This window comes from Acanthaster planci, unplaced genomic scaffold (assembly GCF_054643075.1).
Source record: "Acanthaster planci isolate LZ-2023a unplaced genomic scaffold, COTS_SCS Contig202, whole genome shotgun sequence".
NCBI classification, from domain to species: domain Eukaryota; kingdom Metazoa; phylum Echinodermata; class Asteroidea; order Valvatida; family Acanthasteridae; genus Acanthaster; species Acanthaster planci.
The window spans coordinates 20,239-38,639 of NW_028257823.1; the positions used below are offsets into that span (position 1 = coordinate 20,239).

Sequence of the window (18,401 nt, forward strand, 5' to 3'; positions counted from 1 at the left end):
GAGTAAATCACATGATGACGTCATCATGACGTCACTTACTTACAATAATTTTTGTATCAAGGTCTTTGTTGGCTGTCACTTTGATAACGATCAAACATCGGAAAGGTTTCAAAATTTTGCCTTGAAAATGTGTACAAAGTCAATGTGAAAAAACTTATTTGCAGAAACACTGCTCCTTTAAGTTCATGTCACGTGATTTTTGTCTAAACTAGAAAAAAATCATAAAATATTATTTAATATTTGGACTCTTGGGTATATTTGCAATCGAAGAGAAGGGAAAATTTAGTCTGTTTTCCATGCCCATGTATGTGATGGGGAGTGGGGGCTGTTGCCTGTGCGGTGAGGGCAGGGCGTGGCAGCAGATAGTTGAGAGAAAGCAGCAGTGCTCTGGCCAACGTCTCTTCGACCGAATTCCATGGGGCGCTGTCAGCCTTGCCCCATGGTGCTTTGCGAGGCTTCCTCGACTCCATGGGCTGCTTGCGCGTTTTTTCACCAGTCCTGGTCAGGTAGAATACGAAATTGACGCTGAATGGATATTTTTATGAACAAACCATTGATCTCCATCATACAGACTGGATAGGACATCGGGCACTGTTTGTGCACAAAATGCGCAGCCGATCAATAGCGGCGCTTCAGGAGGGTTATTGTGATGCTGTATGCTGTGCATTTCTGGTCGACATAACCTGTTTCTCACGGGATGATGGCTAAGCCCTCGGCCTCCCTCCCGGAAGAAACCCAAAATAAACAGAAAATGCAAGAATATAATTTCTGGAAATAACTGGCCATTCTCTTATTAACTAACCCACCGAAAGCGATAATTTTAACCTGTTTTTGTGTGTGTTTGTTTTTATTTCATTTTTACACGCATTGTCTACGGTCTCGCTTTAGCAATATTTTCACTTTTGGTCGGTTCAATTGTGATTTGTTCAGTGTGTAAAATTTTGTGAATTCCACCAGGACATGCAATAGGTTTTGTCAGTAAATATAAAGTCCAAACTGCGCAAGTGTTTTCCGTCCGGTGTCGATGAGCCAACACTGAAAAAATCATTAATAAAATGTTTTTAATTTTACACACTCGCAGGAAAAATTGTACTAAACAAAATTCATTCATATATTGAGTAAATTTTATTGAAAACTGACATACAGCATACGGAAGTGTGAGAAACTTTCTGTGAGCACAAAATGAGCGCAGCTATGAGCGACCAAAGTAACTTACTGCCGTTTTAAAACAGACACTTATTAATCAGCTTAAAAAGTTGAGTTCACAACCTGACTTAAAGAGTTACATTTAACAAATACATTCAGGCATAAAAAAGTCAGTTTCAACTGAGAAAGAATAATTTTGTTATGTAGACAAAGTTTCATTGCGTTGACTTTGAATTCCCTTGTTTGTAACTTCATTCAACAGAAACGTCAGCACTCTGCTTCTCACTTTGGTTTCATCTCTGCCCCGAAGAAGAATTCTGTCACTCACATCACATCGTCTGTCACATGATTTGGGTTCAGTGCGTCTTCAGATCCAACAAACATAAATCATGGCTGTCTTGGAGATTTTTCCGGTGAAATCTGAAAAACGACAAACCTATTTTTAAATTAATTTTTCGATATTTAATCTTCCCCCGTAGGTTTTGTATACGTTTTTCGTCAGCCTGTCCTTGGCACTTTGGTCAATCTGAATTATTTCCTTAAATGTACACTTAAAGTCCCTCACGAATAGAGGCTCCCAAAGAAAAATCGTCAAAATAACATCATCGGGGGTCATGTGACATGAGATTAAAGCTGCAGTTTTGTACACTTTTTTTTACTACGCAATATTATCGATCTTAATGAGAGTAGTCCTGAACTTCGGTTGAGAATTACTATGAGAACGAACAAAAATTGTATTTTTCCGTCTTCATTTGATTACACGCATACCCAAGAGTCTGAATATCAAATATTATTTCAGAATTTTCTTTCAGTTTAAACGCAAATCACATGACATCGTAAAGGAGCAGCTTTTTTGCATAGGTGTTTTCAGTCCATTGACTTTGTATACGTTTTCAAGCCATCATTTTGGGCAATTATCAGAGGTTTGACCAATATCAAAGTTACACACAACAAAGAACCTCGTGAAAGAAGTTTCCTAAAGTTATGACGTCATAATGACGTCATCACCAAACAGAAAGTTCCGAAACAGCTCAGTGGTTGTTCGCAAACACGTTCCTCTAGTTTATTCTTACTAGTGTTGGGAGGTGTGGTTGGACTGAGTGGTCCCCGTACCGAGCTAGGGCCGCCACGGCATGAGGCGGCTGAATGGCCGACGGACAAGCAGGTTGCGCATTTGTGGGCAAAACGACAGGGTCTGAAGCAGTGGCCGCGGTTAAAATCAAAACAGACTCCGGTATTTTGATTGCGCTGTGCGGTGCGGTTTGACCCGATGTTGGTGTGACCGATTGCCCGTTGTGGATGCCCTGGTTGGAAAAGGGACGAAAAGTGGGTTGTTGGACGGGCGCACCGACCAACGTTAGCCATAGTTCAGCGTAAATGCTGGCCCACGACCGAGACGGCATGCGTGTTTGGCGCAACCTGAATTGAATATCATAGTCACGCCACCTGTAACCTACTCACCGAAAAGAAGCCGAACGAACGATGTCTGCATATTTTAGCAGCTGTCTCGCCTGTGTAGGGTGTGGCATCAAATAGATCAATACAAAAATCAGAAAAGCCGAGGTCCACTTTTCAATTGAGGTGATCCGAGGGGGTTGATTGTGGGGACAAATTTGCCATGCTAGGGAATCGCGCGACCCAATAGTCAACACGCAGTCACTGGCATTATTGACACTGTTAGAGGGCTGCAAAAGGCGCAAAATCTACAACTTCCCAGTTCCAAATTTTGTCCCAAATATGTTGAGAAACCCCAGACTCAGGTCTATCGACACCCTCTATGCCCGACGAAGTGGTAACGGACATAACCGAATGAACAATCGGGGGAGACGCAGCCAAAATAGCAGGGCCATCAGGGACAGATGTGATACAAACTACAGGTCTAGGCGTCAGCTCTGACGGTATAGAAAGAGGCTCACCCCATGACACAGCAGTCGTCTTTGCGATGGGAGCCGAAGATTCACTCGGGAAAGCAGCCAGCGCGATGCGGTCCGAACGAGGCTTCCCCCTTGGTCTCGACCCCTCAGCGCCGGCAGGACACCGCTTTGTTTTTGCTGCCCGCGGCATTGTCTTTCCAAATAACTGGAATGGGCTGGACTGAATGCGGTATACTTTCCAAAGTTGCAAACGAAATGCAGAATATAGAAGACGACTAAACCTACGAAGGCTATTTTGCAAATTTGCAACTAAACACAGATTATTTATTCAATACTAAACCAAACGAACCAACCTGGCAAACTGGTCAGACAGAAGTGACCAGCACACACATTAATTTTGCCTATAAAGCTTTAGCGAAACAGCTAGGTCGTAATTCCAGCGCCCCTGTGGTCAGCGGAGGATAGGAATTTACTCTAGCAACCCAGTCTAGCGGCAATAAATTATTTGAAGCCCCAGTGGGCCTAAAATTAGTTATTTAAATTTTCATTATCATTCACTTTACCAACCCACAGTTCTTTGGCGAAGTTCTTCTGTCCAAATCGAACGAATGGGTAAATCTTCTGACCAACACCGTAAGGATTTTATGTTTTTTCTGTTTTTTTTTAAAGCAGCATCCAGATTCGACCAGGGTTCTAAATTAAAACAACACACACGTTGTCTTAAATAAACCAAACGCTAAAACTACCCAAGGCGATTACAAGGAGTAGTTTGCAGGGAAACAAATGTAGTGCTTGCTGAATGATCCCAGTAAGTCTCTAGTTTTGTCATTTCAACATTTATGAAAACGGGATAACTACAAACTCTACGCATTAGGAAAGACCATCGAACTCGGGTTGCCGCAGAACACGAATGAATATTTCGTCAGAGACAAAAATCACAAAGACTGCTGACCTCCTTTTATGAATAATGTTAAATGCATTAAGAAAAGAAAGAACATGGCAGGACAAAAAAAAGAAAAAAGTTGAAAATCATGCAAAAATCTTCCTGCATTACAAACACTTGTGCCAAGCTTACAATCAACATATTTTCACAGCACTTAAATATAAATCAAAAGTCACCCACTCTCTGCTCAGAATTTAAGATTATATTTAAAGTAGCAAAAATTAATTCAATAATTCAATGTTCATATTATAACCGAATTTAAAACCAACAGGAAGAGGATGACAAATAAAAAAAACGGGAAAACAAGCAGCAACATTCTTGCAATAATTACGAAATACAATTTAAAACAACGGAATTAATTAGAAATCTAAACTGCTTCAGTCTGAGTAGCATGCAAATATGAAATTTAAAATAATAATGATTAATTTAATATTCAAGAAGCTGTACGCGAAACACTCAAATCAAACATCAACAAAACGTTTGTCTTAGACCGAAACTCCCAAGGATATAGTTCTACGATTTTGAATGCGTCAGCTAGACCTTCCAGTAAACTTCCTTTAGTACTTCAGTTATAGTTTCAAGCCATCAGAGGTAACTTGAACAGGGTTACACCACCAATGAACACATATAATATGCAAATATATATGGGATCAATGGGTACCCGAGCTTAACGTGATGGCATCACTCAAACACTAGAAATGCACCATACACTTGTTTTATTGACGTGTCGTGTGTTCAAAGTCTCTCTGATAGCAAAGTTTCCATAGGTGCATTAACTTTTACCAAGTCCACTGTAATTTTAACATATTCACATCAGAAAGATGCAGCTGGCTGGAAAGCCTTCTACTCACAATTCTCTCATTGGTAAGCTTTCTGAGGCTCACAGAAAAACAGTACCCTGGAGGCAATTTCCGACAAAAATTTGAAGAGGTCTTATATTAAATTAGTTATGTAAATTTTCATTATCATTCACTTTACCAACCCACAGTTCTTTGGCGAAGTTCTTCTGTCCAAATCGAACGAATGGGTAAATCTTCTGACCAACACCGTAAGGATTTTATGTTTTTTCTGTTTTTTTTTAAAGCAGCATCCAGATTCGACCAGGGTTCTAAATTAAAACAACACACACGTTGTCTTAAATAAACCAAACGCTAAAACTACCCAAGGCGATTACAAGGAGTAGTTTGCAGGGAAACAAATGTAGTGCTTGCTGAATGATCCCAGTAAGTCTCTAGTTTTGTCATTTCAACATTTATGAAAACGGGATAACTACAAACTCTACGCATTAGGAAAGACCATCGAACTCGGGGTGCCGCAGAACACAAATGAATATTTCGTCAGAGACAAAAATCACAAAGACTGCTGACCTCCTTTTATGAATAATGTTAAATGCATTAAGAAAAGAAAGAACATGGCAGGACAAAAAAAAGAAAAAAGTTGAAAATCATGCAAAAATCTTCCTGCATTATAAACACTTGTGCCAAGCTTACAATCAACATATTTTCACAGCACTTAAATATAAATCAAAAGTCACCCACTCTCTGCTCAGAATTTAAGATTATATTTAAAGTAGCAAAAATTAATTCAATAATTCAATGTTCATATTATAACCGAATTTAAAACCAACAGGAAGAGGATGACAAATAAAAAAAACGGGAAAACAAGCAGCAACATTCTTGCAATAATTACGAAATACAATTTAAAACAACGGAATTAATTAGAAATCTAAACTGCTTCAGTCTGAGTAGCATGCAAATATGAAATTTAAAATAATAATGATTAATTTAATATTCAAGAAGCTGTACGCGAAACACTCAAATCAAACATCAACAAAACGTTTGTCTTAGACCAAAACTCCCAAGGATATAGTTCTACGATTTTGAATGCGTCAGCTAGACCTTCCAGTAAACTTCCTTTAGTACTTCAGTTATAGTTTCAAGCCATCAGAGGTAACTTGAACAGGGTTACACCACCAATGAACACATATAATATGCAAATATATATGGGATCAATGGGTACCCGAGCTTAACGTGATGGCATCACTCAAACACTAGAAATGCACCATACACTTGTTTTATTGACGTGTCGTGTGTTCAAAGTCTCTCTGATAGCAAAGTTTCCATAGGTGCATTAACTTTTACCAAGTCCACTGTAATTTTAACATATTCACATCAGAAAGATGCAGCTGGCTGGAAAGCCTTCTACTCACAATTCTCTCATTGGTAAGCTTTCTGAGGCTCACAGAAAAACAGTACCCTGGAGGCAATTTCCGACAAAAATGTGAAGAGGTCTTATATTAAATTAGTTATGTAAATTTTCATTATCATTCACTTTACCAACCCACAGTTCTTTGGCGAAGTTCTTCTGTCCAAATCGAACGAATGGGTAAATCTTCTGACCAACACCGTAAGGATTTTATGTTTTTTCTGTTTTTTTTTAAAGCAGCATCCAGATTCGACCAGGGTTCTAAATTAAAACAACACACACGTTGTCTTAAATAAACCAAACGCTAAAACTACCCAAGGCGATTACAAGGAGTAGTTTGCAGGGAAACAAATGTAGTGCTTGCTGAATGATCCCAGTAAGTCTCTAGTTTTGTCATTTCAACATTTATGAAAACGGGATAACTACAAACTCTACGCATTAGGAAAGACCATCGAACTCGGGGTGCCGCAGAACACGAATGAATATTTCGTCAGAGACAAAAATCACAAAGACTGCTGACCTCCTTTTATGAATAATGTTAAATGCATTAAGAAAAGAAAGAACATGGCAGGACAAAAAAAAAAGAAAAAAGTTGAAAATCATGCAAAAATCTTCCTGCATTATAAACACTTGTGCCAAGCTTACAATCAACATGTTTTCACAGCACTTAAATATAAATCAAAAGTCACCCACTCTCTGCTCAGAATTTAAGATTATATTTAAAGTAGCAAAAATTAATTCAATAATTCAATGTTCATATTATAACCGAATTTAAAACCAACAGGAAGAGGATGACAAATAAAAAAACGGGAAAACAAGCAGCAACATTCTTGCAATAATTACGAAATACAATTTAAAACAACGGAATTAATTAGAAATCTAAACTGCTTCAGTCTGAGTAGCATGCAAATATGAAATTTAAAATAATAATGATTAATTTAATATTCAAGAAGCTGTACGCGAAACACTCAAATCAAACATCAACAAAACGTTTGTCTTAGACCGAAACTCCCAAGGATATAGTTCTACGATTTTGAATGCGTCAGCTAGACCTTCCAGTAAACTTCCTTTAGTACTTCAGTTATAGTTTCAAGCCATCAGAGGTAACTTGAACAGGGTTACACCACCAATGAACACATATAATATGCAAACATATATGGGATCAATGGGTACCAGAGCTTAACGTGATGGCATCACTCAAACACTAAAAATGCACCATACACATGTTTTATTGACGTGTCGTGTGTTCAAAGTCTCTATGATAGCAAAGTTTCCATAGGTGCATTAACTTTTACCAAGTCCACTGTAATTTTAACATATTCACATCAGAAAGATGCAGCTGGCTGGAAAGCCTTCTACTCACAATGCTCTCATTGGTAAGCTTTCTGAGGCTCACAGAAAAACAGTACCCTGGAGGCAATTTTCGACAAAAATGTGAAGAGTGTATGAATGTACATTTTTGGTTAGGGAAGGATTCCAATGCAGCAACAGATCCGGACGTGGCACGTACCCGACGCCCCCTCCCCACTTTTTGATTAATTGGGTTATCAGGCATGAACTACTGTTTAATACGCGGAATTTCATTAGTGACGCACATTTGTGTTTCCTTGACTGTCTATAAGAATAGAGGTTTGCATTTCTTTCATTTGTAAAGAATGAGATAGGCCGATCAGGTGGGACATTTTAGATCGTAGGCTTATGTTAACAGGATTGCGTTGTAAATTACACAAGTCTTACTAAAACACCCATTTAGATCTGCTTTTTCCAGTTTGATTAATATTTTTGATCTCATTATTCTCTTCCTCAAAAGTAATTCCTTTAACAATTATGCTAACATCTCCTGCTCACTTTTAACACATAAGAAACATAAAAGAAATCTCTATTTTTAAGGAGGAAATGGTCACTTACAATATGTCCTTTTCTTATATTTGCCGCCTCCCTTTCGTTTACTGCTGCATCCTGAAATGAATATTATCGTTTCGTCTCTTCCTCATGAAAACTTCAAAGTGCACGCATGCCACGAAGATATATGCTCCGTGACCGCACTCAGCGCGTTCTCAACTGCAGCGTTTGTATCAAGCTGAATAGCATTGATATTCCTGCTGAGAATTCCCACCAAGTTCAAATAGTATCACTCTAAGACTCGTTGAAGAATACATGACCGAAAAATGTGGTCAAGGAAAGAACACCGAACACAGGAATCGACAGAACCATAACAAGTGTCTCAGATATATCTGGTTGCCATTACAACGTCCTTACCAGCAAACGCTAAGCATCCAAAACAGAAAATGAAAAAGGAATTAGGACAAGAATGGAAGAAACAATGGAAACAGATATTTTGAACTAAAAGCGAAATACGAAGACAATAGAAGCTGTCAAATATTTTATTCTCCCTTAACTCACGAATGCAAGTCCTTTACTTCGTTCAAGTATTCATTATTACATGCATGTTTGCATGTACTTTTGGTGACGTGTGCCTCTTTTTGGTATGTTGTTAATAAGCTCTAATCCTTTTAAAGCTCTATTCCTTTGCTTACATGCAAGGTGAATAAAACAATATATGCAGGTATTTTGTACCAATGTCAACATTGTGTTCGAAACTGAAATGAAGCAAGTTTGACACATAGGTTCAAAATGGTTTTGTTACTTTTTCCTGTATTGAGTTTTCAGCGGATACAAAGAAACCAGATCAATACCCAAGGTCCTAACACCTATCAGCCTTTTGGTGAGGAAGAAAGCCACTTGAGCAACCTTTCCAGGTAACAATTAACCTCGCTTCCCAAACATGTTTAAGTCAAAGATTCATGTGCTTGTGCCTCGTGCACACGTTTACTTAGCTTTGTTTTTCCTGCTCTTTGCTTTGGATTGGATGGCTTTTCCTTTTGGCTTAGTCGCGCAACAGACAGTGAAAAACGTGTACAGATAGGGATTGAGGGAAGAGTTGATTGGTAGAATCAGAACCACTGTCCATGCGTACATGTTGCTAGAGAGCACGACTGCTCCTGACTGGGACAGAATACCCATTATGATTATTGGCATCCAACAACAGAAGTCGGTCGCCACAATCAGAAACATTTTGACCGCCATTTTTATTTCACGGTCTCTTTCTGCCTCCGTTCGGACAGTCCTGGCTGTCCGCTTGAAACTGATGAAAATGGCGACGTAGCAACACAGTACAAACAGATATGAAATCAGATTGACGCCAAGAAAGAGTACAATTGACAGGATCCAAGATGGCTTCCACGCTTTTGCTTTAAGAACCTTTTCTGGTATGTAAGATGTCAAGGACTCAGGATCACTGTCATTAAACGTCGGGGGTTCAGCTACCACCCTTGATGACTTGATGGACAGAGGAAGACCCATACAGACGTCCGAAAGTCCATATGCATCTGAGTCAGGACCAACAGACACTGTTGGGATGACACTCACACAGAGTGCCAGACACCATAAGACGAAAACAATGACTTTTGTTGACCTTTTCCCGAGACTGAAGGATCTGAACGGAAATACAATACCAAGGAAACAGTCAACACTGATTAGAGTTATGAAAAACACCGAAGCTTCACTGGACAGAACTGCCAGAACTCCAGCGACTTTGCACAGTGTGCTGGAACGCCATTCGGGGGCCTCCAGAAAGTAATTTTCGCCAAATCTCAGATCTGCAACTGCCACAATTAACATGTACACACCCATCAAAAAGTCTGCTGCGGCTAGATTGCCGACCATAAAAGATAACGTCGTTTTGCCTTCTCTGTCACCTTTCTGCACGAGCCTCCAAACAATAACACAGAGATTACCGATGAGAGCGCTTATTCCCTGTGCCCAAAGTGCTACGCGCAATGAGTTGTTTGGCATAAGGCTGTCGCACAGGTTTAAGTCTGGCTTAAGGTTTGTGGTCAGGCAGTCGTCCCTTACAGAGTAGTTTTGCAAATTGGAGAAAGTACAGCACAGACGGTGGTCATCGGTGACTATCCAGCTGCAATAGTAATTAGAAAATTGTTTGACTGTTGAAACAGCATCCAGATGGGATTAGACCTTAAATGCAATGAATATACAGGAAACAAAACACGGTAACAAGTATCATTTGATCTTTCTACCTTGGTAAAAACTGAACTGAATGTGCATTACATTAACAACTACATGTAAAGCACATTTGAATTCTCCAGAGGGGAAAGAAATGTTTAATGTTAAACCGACTTGGATTCATTCAAGGATTCGCTTTATTGGTATTATTATGTAGTTACTCAAATTGTGAAATTACTCAGAGGCTGTGAATATAATCCAAGTGGATTATGGACAATGAAATGATGAAATATTCCGAAATGCACTTCCATCCTAAAGCAAAAGCATGGTTAAGATTGAAAGAGTATAAACAACCTAAAATATTAGACATAAATGAACAAATCGGCACATATTTTGCAAACAACGAGTAATCAAACTGCTTAAACGCAAATCTTTCTCGTTGTTGTCAGCTTTTGTTTTGTTTCTGAAAACGCAAACTATCCAAAAAGATAACTAAACACAAAGCTAAAAGCAGAACGTTGAGAACATTTAATGAAACTCTCTGGGAAATCTATGGAATCTATAGAGCAGTTATGTATATCAGAAATAGAAAAAACTACACAATATATTTCATAGATATGCACTAAAAAATAATTCCACGAGTTACGACTTGAAGGCCCCATATAGCTTGAAAACTCACTTCATTTTGGAGGTGATTAGACCTTCAAAGGCGCCCTTTTCGATGGTTGCCCACGACCTTGTCCCAGATATATTGAGCAGTAGACTGAAAAAAGATAATAATTATTTACCAAAAAAATCAATGGTATAGTGCACATTCACACAACTTTCCTTGCAGTTGCATGTATATTGTTTAGGGTACTGTCTTAATCAGACTGCTTTTTGCTTTGATTCTACACTATTTTGCACTATTTTGGGGGCAAACACTGGGTATACAGTGTAATTATACACGTCAGGCAGGGCAAAAATCTTAAATTAATTAACATCTCCCGGGCACAAACCATCCTTGAAAATAGAAACACATATCTTCCCCAACATACAGGGACACCCTCGTGAAGTTTCTTTATTCGCGTACCATCATGCGCGTGCTCCATTCAGCGGGGATCTAGGGGGAAATGACCTTAAAAACTTTTAGTCATCGATATAGATGACAAACAGCTGGCCATTTTCCTTGTCTATCATTCACTGATCTCTCGACTAAAATTTCGCCGGATTTTTAAATAGTCGTGTTGTTACACACGATTTGTATGTCTGTATTACAGCCCAAACAACACGCATGACTGAAGGGAACATCGGTAGAAATCATACACACTATATACAAATCTGTATTGATTACAGTACAGCACACTGTCCATTCCATCTATTATCTCCCTGTAACAATTTTGAGAACAGGTTTCCAGAAAAGTGTAGTGGTCAATGAGTCAAACACCAGATGTTCACCAAGGCCAGTTGACCTATTGATAAAACTTGGCTAGCTACTTGAAATGTGGGGGCGGAGGCCAGTGCACCCACAACTTTCCTTGTTTCATGGAATAGTATTTCTTCAAAATGAAAGGGTGGAACTTTATCAAGAAATTCATATAAGTCATAAGTTTAAATCATTTGATTTTATTCTGATTGGTCAATGGAAATAGTCATCAATTTAGAGCAGGGTGATGTAACCTTGCTGCATAATTTACTTGTGACTTATATTCAGTAACTATGTTGAAACCGTAGATTTGTAGAGTATAAAAACCCTGAAAGTGTGTTGAGAAATCGAGTTGGAACTTTGCGAGCAGAGAGCCAAAGTCTGATGAGACCAACCTCGATGCTTTGAGCCTGTGAAGTGTTTTCATATTAAGAAAATACTTGATTTGTGAATTTTGCTGCGGTGAAATACTCGTTAGCAAACAGGAGGATTTTCCTCACCAACTCCCTGTTTGACTGTGAGGAGCTTTGCATGAGGCGAGGTTTTGAGAATAAAAGAAACTCGTATTCTTAACCAAATTCTGTTTGTCAACAAAGACTTCTTTTAAGTCTGAATTGTCCGTATACTTAGGCTAGGACGATTGCTTCGAGTTCGGTTACTGAGACTCAAATTCAGCGCTACTAAAAACATCTCGCCAAAAGTTAAGGAGTCGAGGTTGTTACACTTCATAATCATCGGAATTCAAGACTCTAAGGTGGTGCTCCGCGTACTGATTAGAGCAGTCATGGAGAAAGGACACAGAAGGAGTTTGAACTGCCCGGTCTATAACATCAAGCCGATTACCACTTTCTGGCATGCCCGGTAAGTCCATAGCCAGAGCACAGCGCACGCCTGCTACCCATCATCTGTTTTGCTACCATAAGCTCCCTTTGTACCCCATGATCGTCGCCGCAATTTTTCGTTGGTAATCTGCATACCTAAAACGTTGTTTACTGCAGTATAGGAAGTTGAATATTCATGCCATCGTTGGTGCTTGATATGATCCGACAACATCATCAAGTGTAGTGTTTGCGCAGTTGCTTTTATTAGGCTGTATACCCGAAGTGTTCATGTGCAGTTGTTGCCCTTCTCGAACGCTTTCTTCTGGACTTCTTTTAGGAATAAATAGCCAAGCTGTGATTTCGTGTTTTGTTTGAATCATTTTTATTATGGCATTTGTACAAAGGCATATTTTATGAGATTTCGCTATCACTCCTTGTGATGAAATAGCGCATTTTGTTGCTACTGAACTAAGCTTTCCAGTAGTAGTGAACATTTTGTTGGCCAGTCTTAGCCAAATTCGTTCCAAGTCTTTGACACTGATGTATATTGGACGGAGGAGACTAGAATTACAAACTTTGCATGGATAATGAAACAGTGAGTCAAAATTTTAAGCGTTTATTTACGATGGCAAAAGTAGTTCTAATAGGTTTTTGCTTGCAATTAAATACAAATATTTAATTGCAAGCAAAAACCTACAAGTATTGCTAGGATATTACTGGCCCCACTTGTCCAGCTAAGATGCAGGCAGAAATAAGGCATTTTTGGAATATTTTCTATTATTCGTCATCATTGGACGCTTTGAAGGTGCCTGAGTTACAACTCCTCCTGTGTCCTTCCTCCATGGAGCAGTGTAGCTCCCACTGAAATGACCGTAATGTGTGCCCAAGGATGAGCATATTGTAGCTTGTGTTCGCTATGGAAGGTTTGATGTTTGAATGGTCTGAACACTGGTTGAAGGGAGTTCTTTTCAATTGGACAACGAAATGATCCATTTAAGCTTTGAAATCGACACCTTTTTCTGAAAAAGACATGCCTGGAAACAATGACAGTAGTTACTTTTTTTCAGCCCAGAAAAAAACTTCTTCATATTTTACTGATGGTGTTCTTCATATTTGTTTCCTGCGTTTCGGATAATAGCGGGAAACTATTGTCTTACGAATTTGAGCAACGCATAGCTCGTTGCGTAATGGGGCGTTGGGTTCCGTATATTATAACAAATAGGTTGTAATGTAATTGTATTGGTGCATATATTACCTACGCTGGGTGAGGCCTCCGAAGTTCCTTCCACTCTTTAGGTACTGCTGTGTACTGGGGTAAGGTACATACCGCTTTTGTCAATACATTTGCATAGTTTCTCACATAGTTTCCATTGATAATCAGTCAGGCAGATCGCGTTGACTGTATAAAAGCCAGTAGCATTAGCTTGGGGTGTGGTCATTTTGCCAAAGCCAACTGGCCGCGTGGGTCGGAGGAACTCATAGGCTTGGGGATCTTTAGTTTTCTTCGTCGGTACAGATAAGTCTCTGTAAATTTATTTGCTTTCCTCCCCAAATTTCATTTGGCCTCGTTTCTTTTTTTTGTTGTGTGCACATTTGTGCCTATTGCCTCCAGCCCCTAGAACCATTTCATCGGATTTGTGCCTACTTGTTTTTACGTTTAACTCTAACCCAGTGCACTTATATCGGGCCACGCCCTTAGGTTGTTTAAACACTACACAACCTTTTCCTACATACTTTTCTCCTTCTTTATAATAGATGAGTATTAGTTTAAAAAAATTACAACGTCTGGAGGGCCCTCTAGAAATTCTGTGTGCTTTTTTTGTGTGTTAAATGTGTCTTAATATTCGTTTACTGTGTTTTTTTTTGTCAGTCGCAGCCCATTTAGGCGGCGCCCCACCGCTAAGTCAATTAGTTACCGCTCGGTCCATTACAAATCTTTGGTGGCAGCGGTGGGTTTTTCTTTTAACATGGCACACAGGAGAACATATGGTATTGTCCTTTCAGATGATGATATTTCCGACCTCCGGAGTAGTGTTGCTGAAAAGGCTAGTGAGGATATAGCAGGACCTGAGGCAGAAATTAGTTCTTTGTATAATGAAGCGGTGCTGGAATCAGCTGAAAAGCAGGTTCCACTGGCTATCGGATCTAAAACTGAACAAAATCCTCCGACCCCCGAACACCCGATAGCTAGTGGGCCTAATAACAGTCTTTTGAGGCCCTCTTATGATAACCTTACGGTTCGGGAAAAAAAAGCAGATCCAAAAGTAATTTTTGTAGAAGGATCACATCACCGCACTGCGGGGACCTATGATGGAACCACTGATTGTAAAGACTGGATTTTACATTTTGATTTGTGAAGCATAGTTAACAAATGGAAAACAGATGATAAGATTAATCATTAGCGTAAGGGGAGAGGCCCAGACACTTGTCTGATACGTGTAAGTTGAATTACGGTCAAATACTTGATGAGTTTCGTGCACATTTCAGCCCTAGTCATTCGGCAGATACCAACCGTTCACGCCTAAAACTCCGTGAGAGGCAAAGTGGCGAAAAACTGGCTGCGTTAGCTCAAGACAAACGGAGCCAAATGTCGAATGCGTACCCGTGCATAGACGTTGAAAACAGAGAGAACCTTGCTGTTTACCATTTTGTAGATGCTCTGCGTCCGAAAGCCATTCGTGCCGAAGTTCGTCGCGCAAATCCGGGCACTTTTCGAGCAGCGTTAAAAATTGCACAGCGAGAAGAAGATATTTTCTTGACTGAAGGCAATACCGGATCGGATAATCGGCCTCGCTTAGTTCCTTTGCAGGAAATGGCTACCAAGGACAAAAACCAATCAACTTTGGAACAAAGAGTAAGCAGCTTGGAAGGTAAGATATATGAACGAATCGAAATTCTTGAGGGGCTTGAAAAGCTTGACTGGTTGATATCGTCAAACTATCTGCATTTGAGAGCAAGCTTAACAGCAGTCAGCTTGTAAAAATACAGAACAGTATTTTGACCAATGACAATTACACTTTCAAACGCAAGAGTTGAGAACATGAATATAAGTTTAATGTTAAAGTTGCTTCTAAGCTGAGAGACACCGAGTTGAATCTGCAGGACGAAGCTCAAATACAGCAAGCATCGAAGTATATACCTGAGGGTATAGAGTTAATAAATCATAGACAAAAACTAATCAAAATGGCAGATGTTTCGGAGCTGGTGTGGAGCGTAGTAAAGAAATATGAAACCAACCCACTGGCGTCGGATTCAGAAGACAAGAAGAAGATGTATAGGGCTGAAGCCAGGGCCACTAAGAGGCTTAAGACTGAACGGGTCAAGAGAAGCAGAAAACCCACCAGATTTGCTTCCTGGCAGTACCCCGGCCGTCCACAGTCGGCAAGAGCGAGCAAGGGCTTTGTTCTGGTTGCGGACAAGCCGGTCACTGGAAGTATGAGAGTACTCAAAACATGGATGCAATCAAGGTGGATACGTTTTTTGGAAGTGTTTCAAGCAATAATGTAGATAACATGGATGGCAAAATTGCTCAAGAAGGCATGGAAAAATCTGACTCTAATTTGCAACTTGGCAGGCGTTACCGTGGTGAGAGTTTGGTTAAGATGTCACCATTGGGAGATTAGGCAAAGCGTTGCATCAGTGGGAAAAATTGGAGTTATTCCATTCATTAGAAGTTTTTTGCTGGAAGGATGTAAAATTCCTTTGCGAACGGCGCCTCATGTTATATTTTCCGATAATAACAAGTCTGCTAAGGAAAACGCCACTTTCGGTGTGGAAGAGATACAGAGACTACTTGCAAAGGGTTCCATCTCGGAGGTTGACTCACATCCTGTCATCGTCAATCCGTTAACGGTGGCGTATAATAGGAAAGGAAAACCAAGAATGGTTCCCAATTGCAGAAATGTTAACCTTCATGGCTTAAGTATTAAAAGCCCAGAATCGAGTGCGATTAAAGTATTCAGTGATGCATCCGCCACTGGGTATGGCGGCCATGTCTCTCTTTGTGAAGGGCATGTCTACCTTTGTGCGGGAGCTGTTACTGAAAGCACGTGTGTTAATTCCCTTTGTGCGGGAGCCTTGAACTGAAGGCAGCGATGACAGATGTGTGTATAGCACTTTTACAAACTAATGCAGCCACTGCAGAGGGTATTACTGTAGACGCCCCTTGTGCGGGAGCCTTTGCTGAAGGCAGTGATATTTCCACTTACGGCTGTGGCAGTATGAACTCCCTTTGTGCGGGAGCCTCGATGGCAGGCCGTGATGACGTACAAGTATGCGTTAGAAGATCTGTTGGCCAAGAAAGGCTAGTGGAAGGTAGTGTAGTGGTAGGCTCATGGGGTAAAAATTGGAGAGAATTGGAATCGGTACACTGAGTACTCAAAAGTAACTAGAAGTTATTGAAAAGTAGGAGAATTCAGTGCTTGACTGGTAATAAAATGTGAAGCAAGTGTTGAATAACGGTAGCAAAAAGTCTAACTTGCAGGAAATATCTCTGAACATGAACAACTTTTGTGAAACGAATTCGACAACTCTTGACCCAGAATGGATACAAAGAAAAAGCAATATACAAGCAGATTTGCTGAGCAGAACCATGGACAGTGATGATTGGAGGATACCACCATGGATTTGCATCTAATTTGAATAAACAGTGTAAAACATTTAACTCGAGGTGGTGGTGTCCAGGAACGGAGGCAGTTGACGCTTTTAGCCAGATGTGGGCTAATGACAATAACTGACTAGTACCTCCCCAAAGAGTAGTTCTGAAATTATTGTTGCCAGAGCTAATTAAGGGCACATTGATCGTTCCAATGTGGGAATCGGCACCTTTTTGGCCCTTTTTACTTACTGCAAGCAAAGTTTTAAGTCGTTAAAGACAAGAGTATGGTACTTCCACAAGAAAAAGTCATCCTTAAAGGTCAAGGAAATAATGGTATTTTTTTCTGATGACTCCCTGAAATTCAAGTTGATAGCTTTGAAGCTAGTGATTTGAATTTGTCCAGCATCATTGTAATTACTGGAAGGGAAAATTGAATGTGATTTCCATTTTCTCTGAGAGAGATAGGATTGCAGCACAGTGTCTCGCAGCTTTGGAGGCAGGTGTGTCATCATCTTATGCTTTCCAAGAGTGGTGCAACGGTGAAAAAGTACGTCGGGGGATTCAAGAAATGGCAGAGCTTTTGTACCAGAACTGGTTACACCCCTTTACCAGCCCAGCCCATTACCATCACCGTGAATCTGACGAAGCTTCTGGACTCGGGTGCATCCCATCATGTTATCTCAGCTGCAGTATACAGCATTAAATGGGTGCATGAGATGAATGGTTTAGTCGACCCAACAAATAATTCATTCGTCATTAATTTGCAGGAATTGGCTACACGTACAACTGGGCACATGACACAGAAAAAAAGATGCAGTAACATCTGAGATGTCGGTCAAACTTTGTGATATGTATGCCGAAGAAACAGATTTATTAGTTATTAGAGATCTAGCTATGATAACTTTAGCATTTGCAGGATTGCTTCCTTTCAACGAATTAAGTTCTCAGCGTTGTTCCGATATTACTATTGCACCTGATTATTTTACTGTTGTGATAAAAAAACAGCAAAACAGATCAGTACCGTTCTGGTAAAGAGGTGGTAGTTTCCAACGGTTCTACTTCCATGTCCATATTCTTTGCCAGCTACAGGTGTAGAAAGCTTTTAAACACACAGACAATGTAAAATGCAATCTTTATTCAATGACCGATGGTATGTTTTTGGTCTATGAGCGTTGGTTCTTAATATACATGTATCTTAAATTATCCTTTTTACATATCAGGTTTTGTACATTATAATTGTAAATATTTTTTGTACATTATAATTGTAAATATTTTTATATCCCTGCCATCAATGTTTATCCTATCCTTTTCGATACTTGTTTTTGGTGGCTGCTTGTTTGTTTTGGTCATGGTTATAAGTTTTTCTACGTCAGTTTATGAATATTTT

The 18,401-nt window shown here is 39.8% G+C and overlaps 1 protein-coding gene and 2 pseudogenes across 1 annotated transcript; 2 read left to right on the forward strand and 1 right to left on the reverse strand.

Annotated features, from left to right (window-relative positions):
- Positions 1 to 4,899: 4,899 nt before the first annotated feature.
- On the reverse strand, positions 4,900 to 10,944 carry LOC147795042 (G protein-coupled receptor GRL101-like). Its single transcript, XM_087132313.1, has 2 exons — positions 10,871 to 10,944; positions 4,900 to 10,144 (listed from the first exon to the last, which is right to left on the reverse strand). Exons 1-2 carry the CDS (start codon positions 10,873 to 10,875, stop codon positions 8,998 to 9,000), a joined length of 1,152 nt encoding a protein of 383 aa, XP_086988439.1. The 5' UTR covers positions 10,876 to 10,944; the 3' UTR covers positions 4,900 to 8,997.
- Positions 10,945 to 14,384: 3,440 nt separating this feature from the next.
- LOC147795043 (uncharacterized) lies at positions 14,385 to 15,993 on the forward strand (annotated as a pseudogene).
- A 481-nt stretch (positions 15,994 to 16,474) lies between these two features.
- On the forward strand, positions 16,475 to 17,478 carry LOC147795044 (uncharacterized; annotated as a pseudogene).
- Positions 17,479 to 18,401: the final 923 nt, after the last annotated feature.